The sequence below is a fragment of the Anser anser genome, assembly GCF_964211835.1.
Source record: "Anser anser genome assembly, chromosome: 9".
NCBI classification, from domain to species: Eukaryota; Metazoa; Chordata; class Aves; order Anseriformes; family Anatidae; genus Anser; species Anser anser.
Window position 1 is genome coordinate 12,505,033 of NC_139729.1, and position 19,311 is coordinate 12,524,343.

The window sequence follows — 19,311 nt, forward strand, 5'->3', positions numbered from 1 at the left end:
TGGGTTCTGCTGTAATAAATGCTACCGCACTTGAGATACGGCTTCAAGTTGTGTTCTAGCCTGTATGTGAATAAAGGAGTTTGTTTTAGGCTTGATACCTAGATGTGAATCCAGGATCTGGAAAAAATAAGAGTAGCTCATATGCCATGAAACCCCACCCTAGTGCTCTCTGCACCCTGGGGAAGCAGGCCCTCCAAAACTCTTGGCTTTTAATAATGGTCTAGAGTAGTTAGCGTGAGAGCTTTTAACTGGAGCCAGGCTAGAGTAGAAACATTATTGGACTTGAGCAAAAACCTCAGTTTTGTGAAAGTCTTTTGTCCCATATTCTAAATGTATAGAGATGCAGATCCTGCCAGAGATGTGTGCTTGGCTGCACATTTAAACAGCCACCCAATCAATGAATCTTCTGCAGGCTGTGAGGAGGAAAGAGATTTGTTACGGTTGTTTCTATTTTATATACTTGGGAGGCCTTGAGGTGACATGGGTATAAATCAATATATATATTTGTGGTGTGTGTATATATTATATATGGTATTTACATGGCTAGGCAGAGATCATCCGTTTCAGTTTTCTAAAATGTATGTAATTCTCAGCAAAATCCTGGAGGTTTAGGTGCTCAATATTTCTGGTTAATGGAATAAAATATTAGGGAAGAAATTTCTCTATGTTGTTCTGTATGTCACTGAATAAACATTTGGTGTCCCTGCCAGAATATTGTATGCGATTCAGATCTGGCATCTCAAAGGGAATTTAATAAAACAAGGTAAGGTATGGAAAAAGACGACCAAGAGGATGGCGTGATTTTTATGGAAGGAACAGCTGAATGAAATGGGATTTACCAAACTGGAAAAGAGATAAATGAGATTGAATATACTAAAAATAAAGTCATGCCTGTCATGTGGAACATAAATAGGGAATGATTATTCTCTCATAATACGGGGACTAGTGGTCATCAAATGGAGTTATGAAAACAAAGAGGTATATTTTTACCCTGTGCATAGCTAGCTTGTGGAAATTTGCCATGGATAGCTTTAGTTGCTACAAGCTACCATTGAATCAAAAGTGTTTGGACACCTTCATGTTAGGAAAGTCTGGTTAGGGCTATTTAAAGATACCATCTCCGACTCAGGAAGGCAGTTTGGCAAACTGCAAGGTTATATTATGAAAGCGTTACCGTGCTTGCCCAGTAACTTCATCGAGTCTCTGTTGGCCACTGAGGTAGCATGGTGAGCTAAAGGGGCTGTGATTTCATTGACTGTAGATCGTCTTAAGTACTTCACAGCATGTGTCTTGTCCCAGTTGGCAGTTTATGGTGTGAGAAAGGAGTGGGATGAGATGGTTTTCAATCAGGAAGGACAGGCATGCACCGGGGGATTGTTACTTAGAGCTTTTTGTTTTCTAGTACTTAGTTTTCACATGACTGTATCCAACGCTTTGGCTGTCTTGCTGAAACATCTGTTAAAAGATCATGGGTTGTGTGTGCATATCTTCCTCCAGTTGAAAGAGCAGCTCTGCCAGGCTGAACAAACTCGCAGAAGTGAGCTAGAAGGGATGAAAAAAGAAATCTCGAGACTGACACAAGAGTTACACCAGAGGGACATCACAATTGCATCTGCAAGTGGTTCCACATCAGACCTAGAACAACAGCTGAGAACAGAAATTGAAAGAGCAGAGAGGAAAGCAGTGGAGCACAGGGTAAAAAACTCTTATGCTGTCTCTTTAATGGATCAGAGGGCTTGGAATACTGCCCTACACTTTCTAGCTATGTTGAGTTTCTTTCTGTCTGTAGCCTTTAAACAAGGGCTTTGAGACCCTTCTGGTGAAATCTTCTGAATTATGGTGAATCTATCTTCCTTCTTTTCAAAACTGTAACAGGCAGTCCTACAGAATTCTCATGTTATCTAGATCTGGATGATGACATCTTTGGAAACCAAATAAATGATTGTGTGTTGTTACTTGCCTGGTCTTCCCTACAGTCTTGCAGGAATAATGGCTCAAATCTTGCAACTGAGGGTGGAAAAGGGCTGTGGGGTTTTGTAGGTATGTGTTGTGTTCTTTTTCTGAGCTGTTACTTGCCTCTGTCTCCTCAGGTAATTCTAGTTCAGCTAGAAACCTTGAGGCTGGAAAACCGTCATCTCTCAGAGATGCTGGAAAAAATGGAGTTTGGTATGCGAGAGGTATGCATGAGGGAACAGAGATGGGAAGCCAGTAGCATTGTGGGTCCCCCACCTGAGTGTTCTCACCTTAGGTTGAGAGGTTTGCATCTTAACTAAGTGAGGGAACCCTGGAATATACAGCTGGAAGAGGACTCGAGGTCATGTTTCTGCCTCTGGCCTTGGGATAACGAGAAGGACTACATCTGAATGCCTCTTGGTCCATATCTTCCTGACTGTTTTTAAAAGCATCATCCAGTGATGAGAGAGATTTCCTTTCCCAGGCAGATTAGCACACCTTGTCTAAATGCAGACACGGTAAGGCATATATAATTGATTTGCTCTTAGGAAAGCCGTGAAAATTTTGCCAGTCAAAACTGGGATGGTAGAATATGTTTTAGGAAGTCACTTCCCAGCCTTTGCTCTGGATTTAACTGTGGTATCTTGCCAAACAGAAGTTTTGACTTCAGCCCTTCTCTGTTAGGGAAAAGATGTCACCCTGAGAGCACTCAGTGAAGACTATGCTACCGAATTAAATAAATTAAAATCAGAGAACCAGCAATTGCAGAAGGATCTAGCAGAGGCCAGAGCAAAACTGGAGCTCACTACCCAGGTCTGCCAGGATGAACCCGAGGGCACTGCTCAGTTGCAAAGCGAAGAGCCCAGGACCAGGGATGTGCACTGTGGGTGAGTGTTGCATAACCCCAAGGATGCTGCTTCTGTGCAATGAAGGAAAACAGACGGTGTGGGGATTCGTGGGATTTCAATGACATGCTTTAGGAACAGCATCTCTGTCCAGTGCATAGTACGTATGGGAGAGCACAAAGGGCTGCTTTGGAATCTGCCTTTATGCTTTAAGTAGCGCAATAGCTTTTAGTTCCAGCTACTTTGCATTCTGCAAAGCCAGCTAGTATTTGACTGCCTCTGTTCTAGATAGAGAAGCAGTATGTGCTGCTTTTGGTGAAAGGATTAGATTTGGCACATGCAGCTGTGCTTTTTTTTTTTTTCTTTTTTCCGTGCTAGGATGTGTGTATACTATAGCTTTTGATATCTACAGTAGCAGGAGAGTGAGAGAGAATTCCCTGCTGACTGGTTGTGCATCTGGGAGTCATATGGAAATGAGAGATAGCCAGTCTGGATTGCCAAGGCTATCAGTAAACTGTATGTTAATTGTTATTTCTGTGCAAGTTCTTGCTGAAATTCAGCTGTTAAGAGGCAAACTGTCAACCAGTTATGTTTTCAAACCTCCCTTACAGGACAACTAGGGAATCACAGCACAAACATGATGAACAAACAGAGAAAACGCATCACAGGCCTGACAAGATTATTCAGCATCATCAAGGGGAGCCCCAGGGATGGAAGATCCAGCCTTTGCCTGCTGAAATGGGAGCTGTGATCCCCGAGACTGGTGAGCTAACCACCGAGACCTGCAAGAAGGGCTGCCTGGAGTCACCCACCCTTGCTCCAGATTCCTTGCAGGGAACAGATTCTTTACTCCTCGTGCTGGATGACAGCAAAGGTTTTCCAGATGGAGTGTCTAAGAAGTGCATCTCAAATCATCAGCGAGAATCTGTGCCTTTGGTAAGCAGTTGCATAGAAGCTCTTTGCCATTCAACTGCTGACAATATATCTGGGTTCTCATCTGGCAAAATCCACATCTTTGAGTCTATGGTCTGTCTGTGTGGTGCCTTATTCTGTGAGTGTATGTCAAGCGTAAATCAGGAAGGAGAAAACAATGCTGGATGGTCATTACTTGGACAATGGGAGTCATGTAATTACTGTTCAGAACTCTCTGGGGAAAGGTTTTGTTTGCTGTAACTGCTCAGCTAATTCCAGAAGCGCATGGTTCTCTCCATACTGGTGATGTACATCAGTGTGTACCAGGACCTGCTTCTGTTGCTTCAGAATTCTGCTTGAGCTTTTGGTTTGGGACTGTAGTAAGGTGAGTCTGACCCCTCTGAATGGGACTGCAGTAGTCAGCACCCTGCATTCGGAGCCATTTATGTCAGCTGATAGGGGAGCTTGAAATGAGTGCTCTACTGCACAAGTGGAGATAGTTATTTTTATATTTACACCTTCTCTGTCCTCCTACCTCAGCTCTGCTGCTGAAGCACTTGCCCAACACACAGGAAACTTGGGCTCATTTCTTGCCTGAGGTGTTTAGGACCGTATATCCCAGTGCCTCCTGCAGTTACCAGTCTGTAGACAGATTCGAGCAGGGAAGGGAGGAGGGGAATGGCAGAGGGACACAGACTAGTGTGCTGGAATTTGTCAGACCAGGGAGGTTTGTAGTAGTACAGGGAGGGTGGAAGCCTGGGTACTGGTCCTTGCTCCAGATGTGTTGCCCCTAGCAGTCTTTGGAGTTTTTTCTCCTCTGGTTGTGTGTTGTAAGCTGTGACAACAGATATTTTTGTCTTGTGGGGACCCTGGAGAAGAGTCTCCAAGGCTCATGCGTGGGCAAGTGGAGGCTTGTCTCGTCTGTAGAGCTTGTTGAGGTTTCTTAACAAGAAAAGGTCATGATTGTTTCAAGACTGAAATTGTTTGTGGGTGCGACCCCCCCAAAAAAAAGGATGTTGGTAGCTTGGGGAATTATATTCTAAATGGAAGCTCTTCAGATTGCAGGATTGGCATCAAAGTGCAAACAGTTCCACTTCAGGCCCTGAGAAGCTCTAGGGCTTGATGCTTTGTAGGAGAGAATGTGCAGCTGTTTGTTCAGTATCGACCCAGAGGCAGAAACAAGGTTTCTGAGGAAACACAAATGATTCTTCTGGTGATGACTGGGACTCCCTTCTCATGGTCTAGCTCCTGTGTCTTTAAATCAGTTCATTTAACATCGAGAGAGGAGACTTCATACTAGTAGGCAATAACAGAGTGGGAGAAGTTTTCTTGCTGTTTGCAGCATTTTTTTGTTTTCCTTTGTTCCTGCCTGTTGATAGAAGGCCAGAAAACCGTGAGACTCCAGGGTTGGGAAATAACCAGTTGCATTGTCTTGCCAAGACACTGAGGCAAGTTTTCTGTAATGGAAAGCAGCTCTGTTATAATTCACCTGCCAGACCCTGTGCAGGAAGCTTCTCTTCAACTCGTTATTTAAGCTTAGTTTACAATGTTATTTTTGTAAGTTCAGAACTTGTGGGTAAGTGATGCGAGCAGCAGGAACAATTCTTGACTGTAAAGCAAAGAATCTGGAATAGTTCATTGGCCATCGCTAGCCAAATTGAAGTGGCACTCAGTGAGCTGCGATGGGAGTTTGGCATGTGCTTCCCCTGTGGGACTATAGCAGTCACCCATTAATTCAGGAAGAGGAGGTGTGTAAAAGAAAAAGATATTCCTGGTGCTGTTCCAGTCTGGAAGTTCTCTCTCTTCTCTGGAACCCATACTCTGAGATGTTACCGCACACTGAGATTTTTATGAAGGCGAGGAGCAAAATGTAAACCTTAAGTGAGGCTGGACTAACGCTCCCAGGGCAAGGCGACCCTTGGGATTTTGTGGTGACCTTCTGTAGAGTTATGCTATGGTTGCACAAACCACATCATTCCCTCTCATTATCTTAAGGAGAGGGGCTGGTGATTGAAGTGAAACTCCAGTTTCTCCAAAGTAAATAGCCAATTCCTGTTGATGCTTCTGGGGTCAGGGTTCCTCTGTGAAGTGGAACAGCAGCCATGCTGGTGCGTGGAGAGCTTGTTTCTGTTCAGCTCTAGCCCGCCAGATGTCTCTGTGGGGAACTGCTGAAATGGAAAAGGTACGCGTGCTGAGGTACCGGTCTTACTCCCTGCACGTTGGCAAAAGCTTTGGAAGTATTTGCTGCTGCTTGGAGACTGTTGGGAGGAACATTTACACATGACACAAGTGTGGAATCCTGAGTGACACAATCCTTAGAAGTGTATTTAGCTATGGGGTTTGCTGATCAGTAACATTTCTGACTGAAATGCAGAATGAGAGAATACCTGATACCCCTTTTTTCTCCTTAGTGCCCCCTGCCTACAGCTTCAGTTGGATCAATAGCTGCGAGATACCTGGAGGAAGAAGAACTGAGATCCCAGCACATCCTGGAATGCCTAGATGCTCACATTGAGGAACTGAAAAAAGAGAGTGAAAAGATAGTGAGACATTTTGGACACCAGGAGTAGTGTTTCTTCAAATGCACTGCTTTGAATGCTACTTTACTTGCATGGTTTCAAACTGCCCCTGAAGGAGGTACCTAAAAGCAGTTGCCACTGGGGCTTGAGAGAGAGGCCTTGCCTCCCGCTCTGAGCTGGATCAGCAGCAGGGATACTGAGGAAAGGAAACTCCTCTCTAAACGTTTGATCTGATGGAGGGCAGTACTCCACCACAAACATTTAGTCAGCAGGCTGTGGGACACAAGGCTGCATCAGAGATATGTGTTTGTGCACTCGGTCAGATTATGCTGTTTTTAGAAGCATTTGCTATTTTTAATGTAAAGTATTTAAACTGTATTTTATACATACAAAAGCATTGAAATAAAGCAAAGCGGAAAACCGTCCCATTTCTTCTTCATGCAAATTCACAGCATAAATTCTGTGGCTTATGTTGCCATCTCATCAGGAACTGTGATAAACAATTTTTCCATCCTTTCACTCTGTGTTCTTCAAGAAATATAATTCCTCTTCCTTAAGTCCACCTGTATTTTCTCCAGTTATTTTTCCCATAGTGGAATTTCTTAATATTTCCTGGTTCATCTTGCAACTTGTGCACTTTACTGTTTGTATAGTATCTGGCTTCTTTATCTTGTTTGCACGTTGCTTGGAGAACTACAAAACAACTGAGGAGTGAATAGCTGAATTCTGATTGTGGTCACAGCTCTTATAAGATAAAGAATAGTAGTTGGAAGTGGAAAATGAAATCGCGTGGGAGGGGAATCCACAAACAAAAGAAATTCATCAGTACAGCAGATGTAATTGCAGCTGCTGTGTGAGCTGGTTATCAGCTTGCTTGAATCTAGGCAGTGTCTTGGACACTGCCCAGTCGAATTGAACTGTGGTATTAGAATACATTCGAGATGTGTTTCTTTAGTCCTTTCTCAAGAAAAAATGTTAATGAGTTAGTAGAATTTGTTTTCTATGGACTTGCCTTTCTTCCAGGGGCATTCTGCAACTCTTCCTGTGGTTGAGCCTTTACAGCCTTTGTCCAGGCAAACCTAGGCACGGAGGCGTTCCTTGTCCCTGTCTGTACGTTTCCCGTTCCTTTCCGTCAGCTTCACCTTGTCCTAAAACAGCTTAATGCCATCAAGAACTAGGAATTCAAAAGCAACCTATGCATGCAAAAAACAGCCATCAGATGAGGCAGATGTATTCAGCAAAGATGATGCCTGCGTGCAGACTGCAACTCTTTGTTGTGCCAAAAAACAAGAATTGAAAAGGTCGAGGATTTTTGAATCAACAAGTTCTTTTATTTTGACTTTCTCCTAGAGTTCTCTGAACAAGGATAAAACCTTCAAGTCCACTCTGACTTCTCTTTGTGTGGTCTCTGTAACAAGGCGTTCAGCTGCCCACAACTGTGGACAAACCGTGGTTGTTCATTTTGCAAATAGTCAGCTTTGGCCTCGGTTCCTCTTCAGAGCTGCCCACAGGTAGGCATTTTTGGAACATCCACCTTAACTATCCCGATCTCAAGTAAGAACTTGTTGGTCATGAGGTGTTTTGACAAAAACTGAACAGAAACCAGAACAAACTGCTGTATCGCCTTCCCCCCATAGAGCCATGGAGCATCGGGTATGCCAGAACTCTTACAGATTCCTCATGTCCTCCAGCTGTGACAGCATTGCCATTTTTTAAATTATACCTTTTGAACGTGCCTTACAAATTATTTTATGTTTCTTGAAGACTTGATAAGTTACTGAGTGTTGCATCATGCACTAAATGCTTTCAGAAGTTAGAAGACATTTTGACTCAGTGTTTGCCTCCCTTCCACTGGAGAGACTCACCAATTCATCTTTATGTTGGCAGAAGTGAGCAGTGAAACTAAGTATGATCCATTTGTTCAATTAGGTATAATCCCGTAGTATTTATCAATTTCTAATACAGGTAATGAGCAGCTTCATTCATCGTGTTGGTTGTGGAAAAAAGAAAATAAATTCCCTGCCTGCCTCCTCCCACTCAAGCTTCCATGCTAGCGTACCGCTTCTTTAGCTCCATTGCAGCCTTCTCCCTTTTCTTAAAGGTCAGGAAGAATAGTTGGGTGAAGGTTCATGAAAATGCATGCTTTTTAAGTGGTGTTTTTTTTTTTTTTAAAAAAAATACTATATGCTTCCATGTAGGTTGACTTTAGGTGATCTTGTTTTTAAGATCTAGAAAGAAAACAGTGTTCTAGGTGAAGGCATCCGTGTTTCCTGGTATTTTATTATTATTATTATTTTCTGTATTGCCTTAAAGAATTACTCAAAAAGAGTAATTCCTGGGCATTGTTCCCCAAAGAAGCATTGATTTTGTAGCAGGGGAGAATGAGCTGCTAGTGAAGTCATGAAGAAAGCTGGCACAGATGCAGGTAACTGCTGGTTTTGCCGAAGCTGGTGCGCGTGCTACACAGCCTTTTTTGAGGTGTGATGGAAGGAGCAGTTACATTCATTCAGCAATGACTAGAAACATAGAACTTACTGCCCGAGACTATAGTCTGCATGGAGAAGTCTGATCAGGAGCTAAGCTGTGTGGACTGAGCAGGTATGTGACTTAAAATAAAGGATTACAGTGTGGTTTGTGGTGAGCCCTGTGTGGAGGGGGCAGGATGTCTTTGGCTCTAAGGTGGAAATGGTGGGACAGAGTTTGTGGGGAGAAGACGTGCCTGAAAGCTCTTTTTCTCAGCTAGCTTAGCAGTCCTTATTTTTGTTTTTCCAGGAAGAGGATTTGAGGCTTTTGTGATTCTTGGCAAACAGAAATGTGCCAGAGACCGTATCTGCCTCGTAACTGGCTTGCACCTTGATGGAAGCAATCTGAGTACTTTTAAGTCCTGTCTGGTTACACGGGCCAGTAGGACTGCGCTAGAGAATGTCTGGAGAGCCTGTTTGGAGAACCAGAGAATATAAAAACCAAATAATAATAAAATGTAATAAAACATTCCCAACATCCTTCCCTCTCTTGTGCCTTCTTTTTCTGGATCTGCTGTGCATGGGCAGCAGGAGGACGCTGAGCAGGCAGCGTGGAGTTGAGTAGTGCTCTCACTGCACTGCTTGAGCGTGCCTCTCTCACAGCCAGCGTGGCAACACGGAGCATCCACCTGGCTGCCCTCAGCAGTTGTGCCGAGGGTGAGGCAGTTAACTCGTGAGAGATGGAAGTGCTGAGATACGCTTGCCAGAGATACAGAATTGTTCCGTGCAGGTTTTAATTTATGCTCTTTGAGAAATGGGATGTTTGCAAAACACGTGGCATTGCCTGAATTCATCGCACCACGTACCTGCTCCTCTCGGTGGTGTAGGGGTTGCAGAAGCTGTCCGGTCCTAATGCCTGCCAGGGAGAACTCAGGCTGAAGTGGGAGAGCCGATAGTGCGGAGATAGCGGAGAAGGGGCTTCCAGAGGTGTTCTGCCAGCGTTAAGTCTCGGCAATACTGAAGAATGTGCATTTTTTTTATGAGGGGGAGGAGGAAAAGACTTGTTTATCCTGGAGGGAGATGTCACAGCACGTACAGACTTCTGCAGCCCCAGATAAAAGCACCTCAGGGTTTCACAGGCGTTATTTCTCTGCCTTTGCAGTGTCAGACATCCCTTGGAATAATCGCCTGGCCCTGACAGCATTATAATTAATGAGGCTGGAGAGGTTTTTATTTTTGTCTTTGAACTCACGCTTTCAATAGCACTAAAGAATTTCTTACACGTTTGCAGGGCTGAGCCAGATGTTTGCTTTCTGTTGGAAAGAGAAATGTGGAAATTTGCTTGCAATATTCCCGTCTGCAGCAGGGTAGCATCTCAAACGTGGGAAGCTGCTGTGGGCCCTGCCTGCCATCAGCGTGCTGCAGATGTTCCTCCACGGGTGCGGCAGTGCTTTGGGCCGCTTTTCTCTGTGAATGGTTAAATGCCTGTGACTACATGCGCATGTACAACCACAGGTACCCGAGTTTTGCAGCATTTTCTATGGGGAGGACGGAGTACTCGCTGAGGTCGTGCTAGGCAGAGGGCAATCGTGTAATAACAACCTGTCCTCTCTGCTGCCTGCTTGCCAGCCTGGGACAGAAATGGAGCACATGGGGTTTGAGAGGGGAGCCCTTGAGGCAAAGGAGCGGGGATCAGCCCTGTGCCCCGGGGGGCCCGAGGCCATGCCAGCCCTGGTGTGAGCTGACGCTGGTGCCCCTCACGGGGTCCCGAAATCCCGGTGTCCTCCGACAGCCGGGGTGAATGAGCACCAAATGCTCAGCAGGGATTGAGGCTGTTTCAGCTGGAGGAGAGCTGGCAGTTTGTGTAGCTCTGTCTGTTGGTATGCGTATAAGTGAACATCAAGCATTTGTTTGCATGAAGGGTGTATCTAGTTTGGTGCCCGTGACCCTTTTATGTGGGAAAAGGGCTTTCCTTTAGTTCCTAAGCACTCCAGGATGCCTCCTTATCCTCCTGTTCTAAGAAGTGAAGGATTTGCCTGGATCAGCTTGGCACGCAGAAAGAAAGCTATTGAAATGTGTTTTCCTTGAACTGAAGAGCGTGATCTAAGGAAAAAAGATCTCTGCTATGCACCTGGATGAGCTAGGGCAGTTTGAATTTAGAGGGAACCCTTGATTTAGCCTTCAAGGTCCTAGGCAATCAAAACATCCCAGAGTTTTGCTTGCATCTGTGCTGTTCAGTCTGTGTTGCTGCCCAGGGAGTGGATACCTGCTGGGCTCCGAGGCTTGTTAGTGCCCCTGCAGCGAGCTGCTGCCAGTTTTTGAGGGCAAAGACACTTAGCTGTTTGGGGAGGACTTAAAACTTACTTCCATGTTGTGTGTGGAGCCTCCTTGTCTCAAAGTACAGAAGAACCCAAAGCGTTGCTTTGCTCCTGGCATCCTACAGTAAGCTTGGTTAGCTTACGCTTTGTGTTTATTCTGGGAGCTCACGTCTCTGGCCGCCTGTGTCCTCACTGAGGTTCTGCTACGTGAACGCAGCTCCCAGTGCCCTGCACGCTTACTGCACCTGCTTCAAGCCAGGGCTTGATGCTGCTTGCCGAGGCAGAGGAGCCCCCCAGGAGGGATGGGAGGCAGGGAGCCTGCTGCAGGTGGGCAGCCTGCGGCCGTCGTGCCAAAATCCCACACCCAGCTGCCGAGGAGGAGGGGAGCGCAGGAACAACCCGCGGATCTCGTGCAGAATAATGCAGCGCCTTTGTGAGGAGGAATTCGTATCATTTGGTCAATGAAATAGAATGCAACAACAAAGCAGATTTATTTCAAATTCAAGCTCAAACATATTATCTGCCACACTAACACAGACATTTGAGTTTTATGGATCTTGTAGTGTGTATTTGTGGTGAGATCCACTAGAAGACCACCTTGCATGTGTATGATTTTTCCAAGAGCATGGCACCGGATTTTTTTTTATATGATAATTATGTCACTTGGCCTGCTGTTCCATTTAGCCCCTTAAGTTCTTTAGTTCCAGTTTTGCATATACAAGTAGGAGGAATGAGCGACTTTTGAAAACTTTATTCTCCTTTTACTGTAGTTTTAATTACAGAAAAACCACTATGCTTGAGATACGATTACAGTGCTAATATTACAGAAAAAGTGCTTACAATTCAAATGCTCTAATATAAAAAGGTAAAAATCATCTTGTTGAATTTAAGATTCAGTGTAAGAAGTCATTTCGCAGTATCACTTAAATTTGTAAGACAATGAAGTGCACAAGAAAACTTCACTTTGTATTTCCTTCCTAACAGTTCTCTCTCCTGGGATGTATTTTGCAACTCAAGTTATACAGAAGCCTGCTTTAAATATCCTGAAATTCCTCATGTCCTATATTGCTGCTGAAAAACAGAGGGTACTTCCTTCATCCTGCCCCAAAACTAGGTAGATTCTTCTCTTAAGTAGTCATGATAAGACTTCTCCTATGGTCCATAATTTGGAAACTAGCCATCACTGCTGATGTGCCATGATCTGTGTTGTGATAGCCAGTCGTTTCCGTCAAAACGTCGGTCTGGATGATGTTACTGAAACATAGGCGAGGGTTTTATCTGATTCCTTCCACTGCTGCTCCCTTCATAAAAGGATTTTCTGCCTCCTTGAACCCCTTTGAGCCCTTGATCTTGCAAAAGCACACAGGTGTTGCTCTGCATTTGTCAAATGAATGAACTTGATTAGGAGAACTAATGATCTCTTACAGCTGTATTGTTTTCAGGCATGTTGGTTCGTGCAGGAGAGCTGGAGTGAAGGAAGGGCTGCTATGGGGTCTCAACCTCGTACTTGAGGACGTGGGAGTAGAAGCTGTGGTTGGCGTTCTCATGCACCATAACGAACAACTCTGTGCATCCCGCGGTGTTGCAGGTTCCCTCCCAGAAGCCGCCTCTGCTCAGGGTCAGTGTGTAAGTGTCCTTGGCCTGAACTAGCACCTTTGATATCCCGTGCATTTTGAGTTTAAACTGCACATTGCGATTGGCTGGCAGCAGCCCAGAGAGCGGCTCCAGTATTTCATAGTCGTCCGCCCACTTGCTATAGGTCTGAGGGAAAGCCGGCCACTTCACTTCGGTGTTCAGGCAAGTGATGAGGTAGTTGAAGACGTAGGTATAATTGCCAGGATCTGACTTCTTCTTGGCAAAGAATTTCAGAACAAAGTTCCCTGCGTGGGGGAGATGGACCATAAACTCAACTTGGTTGCCACGATGGATTTGCATGATGTGCTGCCTTCTCCTATCATCTGTCAGGCCGCTGTTATCAGAGTGCAGCATGGGTAAGATGCTTATGTCCTTTCCTAGGGTGAAGGTGAAAGAACACCGTCCGTCATTGGTGTGGATGATTGGGTCGGGCTGTGATGGCCTCAGGAAGCCCTGGCGCTCTGAGAACCAGCTTGGTCCAACGGGCTGGTCTAGGTCCTTCGGGAAGTGAATGCTCTTGTCCACAGACTTGCACTCGACAACATACTGCAACACGTGGTTGTAGACCTTTTCTGGGGAGTTGGAGGGCTTGGCAAAGATCTCCAGTTCTTGGCGCCCTGTACTCTGTGGGTAGATCTCCAGCTTCATTCCGTGTTTCCTCAAAGACAGTAAGCCATGTTTTTCTGTTCCCTTCAGCGAAAATGTAAATAACGTGGAAGAGCGGCAATCCACTGATATGGTGGCTGTTCCATTGACTATGAAATACGTAAGAAAAGAAACCACATAGGAGTTTCAGTGCATTTTTTGCAGGTACACACCCTGTTCCAGAAGACTAACCTGTCCCAAATGATTGTCACTTCCCTAGCAGTAAAAGAAAGAGCTGTGGCTGACAGGTTATAGCTTGTCTCCTGTCTACCGAAACCGGTCCCCCTCAAAAAGAACCGGGTGATGAATGGCCTTTTTTTTTGGAGATATGCGTTAATCCTACTTTGATATCAACTGAAATGGAGCTGTGGTCCTATAGAATACGAAAACCTGTGAGAAATGCAACTGCAAGTACTGTTAGCCTGTGTGCTCAAGAAGGGCTTAGTTAGATGTGGCCAGACCCGATTTCTAGTCCAGCAGCCATTCCAAGAAGCTTCAGAGAAAGGTGTGGGAGTCCTGCAGTACACAGACATGAGATAGTCGACATCCCTATGAACCTGTTCCCAAAGTGCTTGAAGACAACATTAAGTCCTAAAATGTTGCTGCCCTTCAGTTTGAACTCTGTGTTCTTAGCATTCATAAAAATGGCTAACTATTAAAATTCCTGCAGCCCTTTTAAAATCTGAAGATGGTGATCCGAAATGTGGGCTCTTTGGGGCAGTGAGGTTACCTGAATGGCTTTGTGTTAAAATTGCTGCTGGATGCTGCAGGGTGCTGAGTATCACATAAAGAAGAGCCTAGTTATGTGTTGTTCAGCAAATCAAACTTTTGGAACACAGAAAATGGTTTTAATCGCATTTTCAAGGCAGGGCATTCATTACCTGTTTGGATGATAGCTGTATCTGGGTGCACAGTCAGCAGGCCCAGGTTGTAGAAGTCACTGCTGTACAGCACGGTATTCTCAAATTCCTTCAGCGTCAGAGTTGGTTTGAGAAGCTGCCAATTACTGTTATTTGGGAAGTGATCATTAATGAACAGAGCTGGGTGAGTCAGAAAATAAAACTCGTTGTATCTGGAAGGAGGAGGAAGAGATAAAAGGAAAATGAGTAATTATAAGCAGCTACTTCTTCCGCTGCACAGTGGTGGTGGTTTCAGTAGGAGGAAGTCAGAGTGTTTGGGGCTGCTGAGAAGCTGAGCTCTGTGGGTTTGAAACTCTCCAGGGAGAGCAGGAACCTCAGCTTTGGTTTTTTATTTCCAGGGCAAAATGCTGAGCTTTTGGATAAAACCAGGGTATTTGCACTGTCCCCTGCAACCACAGGCCCTGAAGAAAGAGGGAGGCACTGCTTGTTGTTTGAAAGTGTGGAGGCACCTCCTCTGGGGCAGCTGAAAGCTGTGAGTCCCACTGCTTGCTGCTCGAGGCCACCCCCTTTCTACAGGAACGAGCTCCCTCCCTTGGACAGGCAGCCCAGAGGCCTTGCTCTGGGCTCCGCGTGGGAAGGGGTCCCCTTGCAGTGAGACCTAAACTTTGTCCCCGGTGTCTCTTATTACACCCATTAGCTTGCCTTTGTGGTAGGTTTACGTATTGTTAGAGAATCTTTCTCTACCTGAAGGTGAACTTGTCTGAAGTCTTGTCAACAGTACCGCTTCCCCAGGTGCTATCGAGTAAGTGCCACCTTCCTTCCAGGTAGACGGCGTTCCAGGCATGGCTGGAGTCCCCCTTGAAGACCTGCCCAATCTTGTACCCGTACCCCTTAGAGTATCCCGATAGCTTCATGCACTGGATTCCTGCGGTGCTGAAAGAAAACAATGAGGTGCAGCAGGAGAATTCGGTTTTAAATCCTTCAGTGTACTTCTGTGGCAGGACGTGAGGAACCACATCCAGCGTGTCTGCAGAACTTTAATTCTGTACTGAACGGGAGCACAACCCTCCACACCGTCCCACACCGGTGCCAGCACACCGCAGGCGCCTGCTCTGGCCGCGTGCCACCCAAAGCACCGGGCTCATGGAGCTCCTGCCGGGCTGGTGGCTCAGCCCCAAGCATGGCACGACCTCCTCAGCCCTTCCAGAGGTAGGCGAGCTCTCCCCAGAGAATGCCACCCGCCAGTGGCATCAGGTGGAGCCTGTGCCCTTCTGGGGGCTGGCTCCGTGCAGGGCGAGCACGGGACAGCAGCACGAGGCAGTGATGCCCGAGGCTGTTAGCGTTGCCCGGTGTTGTGGAGGGGCCTTCTTTCCCTTGTAGCTTTTGCACAGAAATTTGGAGAGAGGGTCCCACGGGAGGACGGGGCCCTTCTCTTCCAGTTCTTGCACGTTTCATCTCTTTTGCCTGATGCACCATCAACTCAGTCTTTCTGGGGGAGGATGACAAAGATGAGGTGTGCTTAATTGCTCTCTGCCTTGTTCCTCAGTGGGATCCCTTTGATGCTCTCCACAATTAGCCCATGTAATTATAAATTAAAACTGCATTTGTTCATGCTCTCCCTAACAGTACGCCCATTGTTTGACACCAGCCAACATCTCTTAGACCTCACGGGACTGTGGAGGTTGATTTAGTTTCCTTAAAGAGTGACCTTGTGCTTGTCCAGGGTACAAATGATTAGTTTCCCTCTCTCTCTTTTTTAAATAATGAATACTTGTTGAAGTGTAAACAGGATTTAAATAAGCAATGTGTTAATAAGCTCTCTGCTGTTGATAGCAATGGATTCTAATATTGGCCTCGTATTTCAGCATTAATCTAAACTTACTTCACTTAGAGGATTGTCTTTTGTGTAGGATGGTATTGACATTTTTCTTCTTCATTGAAAAGTACGTTAGCTGTAACAGCTACCTTAAGTAACAAACCGTGCATGCTTCAAGATCAAGACTGTCTGCATAATGTGGGTTTAATTCAGTGAGAAGAAAAGTGATATTTATGGGGAAGATAATTAGCATGGTTGTTAAGACGCCTGGGTCTGGTAACTGAGATACTGGCTGGTAATTGGCAGTTTAGCAGAGCTTGTAGGGAGGACCACTTTATTCATGGAGGGGATGCTCATTTAGAGGGAAGACGGTCCCATCAGCTTCACCTGCAGACTTCCTAGCGCCTGGAAGACCTTGTGTTGCTTAGTTATTTGTTCCTCTGTCGTTGCAAAAAGGGAACTGAGAGTCAGCTGGAAGTTTGCTGGGCAGCCTGCAGAGAGAAGACAGCGGCATACGGGGCGGAGAGCCCCATTGCTGCTCGGTTGTTTGGATGTTCAGACAGAACACCAAGGGACACATTCTGCCCTCCGTTCTGTTTGTGCTCTCACTTAACATGAAGCTAGCGAAGGTATAGCAGGAGTCCGTGCTTGGATGTGCTGAGTTCCCAAGAGAAAGGTCAGAGCATCTCAATAAGTCTCCTTAATAAGATGGACAAAAGCACACTAAAACATCCTGTAGCAGCAGTCCTGCACTGGTGAAGAGAGTGAGTGATCACATCTCCATTCTTGTATAAATGACTTTACACAGATAAGTTAACCATGCAGAAAGAAGATGGAGAAGATCTCCAGAAATGCCTGATGTGGCAATGCGATGGTAGGAAATGCCCTAAAAGCAAGGTGGACCAGAAGAAATGAGATAAGGAACTGTTCTCAACATCTGCTTAGTGCACCAAGGTGGTTAAACCTAAGATGCTTTTCTTCTTCAAAAAAAGTAGGAAATAATCTGGGTCTTGCTGCAGATGTCACTTGAATTTAACGGCAGCTTCTTCCCTTTCATTTCAGGTTGGCTTTGAAGATTTCATTTGAAAAAAAGAAGCAAATCTGGCTTCTCCAGAGGGAGGCAGAATGGCTCACACTCGGGTAGGCAGTTGTACCCTCCTGCCCAAGAGCCAGGAACAGCCCTGTAGAGGAGAGGGAAAGGAGAGGATGGGCAGCCTGGGCTATTTGCAGACCAACTCTGCACGAGGAGCAGCTGAGCAGGCAGTGGGCAGACCCGCCGTGGGGTGTGCGGCCAGCTCTGCTCCTGCGGTTGTGCTGAAACCTCTGAAGAGCAAACAATTGTTGTGCCTTCTCTGCTGCTGCTGGTGAGCGTTTCTCCGCAGGTCCTCAGTGCTAGGCTTGCCTGAGGTTGAACCTGGGGGGACTTGTGGTGAGGGGGGAATTGGGCTGTTTGTTAAAGCTGCCTTGATGGGAGCTAGGAGAAAAGGCATGTTAGAACACCCAAATCTGTCTCTGAAAAACTTTTATATAAGAAGCTGCTCTTTGCCTCTCACCTTTATGCTTAGACTCAGCATAAGACTTGAATGGTGCATGAGAAGAAAGAATGAGGAAATTGTCTTGCAAGAAGGAGAGGGCTTGGGTTATAGTTTTTCAGGAGAGGAGCTGAAATATTTAGATAATTGTCAAAAGTGATAGACTGGATGACTGGGAGGTTTCCTGAATCATGGAATGAATAATCAACCTGGATCTGAAGAATGAAGGATGAATCAACAGAGCCTTTAAATAGTAAAAAAGATCCTTGGAAAGATTAATGTTTTTAATGAACTAAACATATGCTTTCTAATGAACAGATGATAATTTCCCCCACTTCTAACTGCTAATAACTGTTTCATAAGATGCAGTTATAAATTCATACTACATCATCCCCTTTCTTTATTTTACTCTTTGGTAAGCAGGATCAGGTATTGTGGGATATGTTATTGGTTGGAAGCATTTACCACATTAGCATCATTAGCATCTGTCACAGTATTTTTTTTTTTAAATCTGGCCTTTTCCTTCTAGATTTTGTTTATCTAATGGTGAAAGCCTTCCCAAATCTTTTTGGATGGTGTGGAAAGCCAATTGTTACTTACATGTGCCAGCAGATGACTGATCTTTAATTTTTCCAAAGCTTGTCGGTGGAAGCTGGTCTACTGAGAAGGGGAAGGCACAGCACTCCCTCGCAAACCCGTGCTCTAGGAAACTACACGACTGCTTTCTGGTGCTAGGAGGCCCCTTCCAATTTTGTGTCCCTGAGTCATCAGGGCCAGTCGTCTCCTGTGGACACCCTCTTTTGTAGGGCCGTCCCTTCCAGCGGAGAGGGCATCTGCAGAGGGCTCTGGGCAAGCTCCTGCTGGGGCTTTGCCTGCCTGTGCCACAGGAGCATGCTGCAGGCAGAGTTCCCTCTTGTTTGAGGCTTGCCATGCTTTTAACCTTCACATACGGACACTCGAAGGAAAAACCTAGCCTCTTCTAACCGAATTATCTCTGTGTTTTCATCTGCCATTATGTTAATGCGATGCGAAGCTCAGCAGATGGCACAAAGCAAATTATGCTGGGAAGGGGAGGGGGAGGGAGCAAAATTGACCTTTCCAGGACTTGCTGGTTTCCCACAGCATGGTTTGAAAGCTGAAGTTCCATGTCCTGCTTAAAGTCACATCAGTCAATGCAAAGGCAGGCAGAATAGGCACGGAGATGACAACAAATGTTAACCCTCCCCGGCACTGAATGTTCCTGGGCTTAATTTACCTGCACATTTGCTGAAAGAGTGCAGCGTATCCCTCACAAACGCTCTTCCCCGTCCGCAGCACATCTATGGGACTGCACAACCGCTGGCTTTTGTTATGGAAGCCCACTACGTCGTACTCTGCGGGAAGGAACACAGGCTAAAGTTCATCCAGAAGCCCGAGGCAGCAGGCTTGGTGGGCAGCAGAAGCAACTCTTGCTTTGTTTTCCACCTCCGCGAGTGCAAACAAAGCGAGATGAGCTGCAGCACATATGGCTCGTTTCATTTTTTTAACAACTGATTGAAATCCACATCTTCCCCTAAGAGTTTGTGCGTGTCCTATGCAAAATGCAATCAGTCTGCAAATCCAGTGGTGCTGGAGGGCTCTGGATGTGACGACCAAGCCTCTGGTGCTCGGCAGCCTGGCTTTGTGCTTCAGCTGCTTTGATGATGGGGACTGGTATGGTTGCACCCTTGAATAAATCAGGTAGGCGTTACAGAGCCATCATACGGACAGAAACCATTTGCACAATGCCTTGTAGGGCCTGGCAGTGCAAGGAGGGGGAGTGTGGAAACAGAGAT

The 19,311-nt window shown here is 45.8% G+C and overlaps 2 protein-coding genes and 1 long non-coding RNA gene across 15 annotated transcripts in view; 2 read left to right on the plus strand and 1 right to left on the minus strand.

Annotated features, from left to right (window-relative positions):
- Positions 1-6,649, plus strand: part of CEP63 (centrosomal protein 63) — a 36,558-nt gene extending 29,909 nt beyond the window's left edge. For all 9 annotated transcript variants that reach the window (XM_083848812.1, XM_083848805.1, XM_083848813.1 and 6 more), the window contains 5 exons: positions 1,498-1,695; positions 2,091-2,177; positions 2,638-2,840; positions 3,410-3,734; positions 6,122-6,649. In XM_083848812.1, the coding sequence (XP_083704938.1) occupies positions 1,498-1,695; positions 2,091-2,177; positions 2,638-2,840; positions 3,410-3,734; positions 6,122-6,280 (972 nt within the window). In that variant the 3' untranslated portion in view covers positions 6,281-6,649. The remainder of the gene's footprint in view (positions 1-1,497; positions 1,696-2,090; positions 2,178-2,637; positions 2,841-3,409; positions 3,735-6,121) is intronic.
- Positions 6,650-6,786: 137 nt separating this feature from the next.
- The window catches only part of KY (kyphoscoliosis peptidase), a 30,675-nt gene continuing 18,150 nt past the window's right edge, over positions 6,787-19,311 (minus strand). For both annotated transcript variants that reach the window (XM_083848802.1, XM_083848803.1), the window contains 4 exons: positions 18,753-18,870; positions 14,894-15,082; positions 14,171-14,361; positions 6,787-13,399 (listed from right to left, as the gene is read on the minus strand). In XM_083848802.1, coding sequence (XP_083704928.1) covers positions 12,495-13,399; positions 14,171-14,361; positions 14,894-15,082; positions 18,753-18,870 — 1,403 coding nt within the window. In that variant the 3' untranslated portion in view covers positions 6,787-12,494. The remainder of the gene's footprint in view (positions 13,400-14,170; positions 14,362-14,893; positions 15,083-18,752; positions 18,871-19,311) is intronic.
- LOC310904312 lies at positions 12,499-19,117 on the plus strand. 4 transcript variants are annotated; one of them, XR_014588205.1, is made up of 3 exons: positions 13,212-13,312; positions 14,974-16,919; positions 17,028-19,117. It is a non-coding gene; the product is annotated as an uncharacterized lncRNA (long non-coding RNA). The 4 variants fall into 4 exon arrangements; XR_014588202.1 differs by lacking the exons at positions 13,212-13,312; positions 14,974-16,919 and adding an exon at positions 12,499-12,635; XR_014588203.1 differs by lacking the exons at positions 13,212-13,312; positions 14,974-16,919 and adding an exon at positions 12,499-12,627.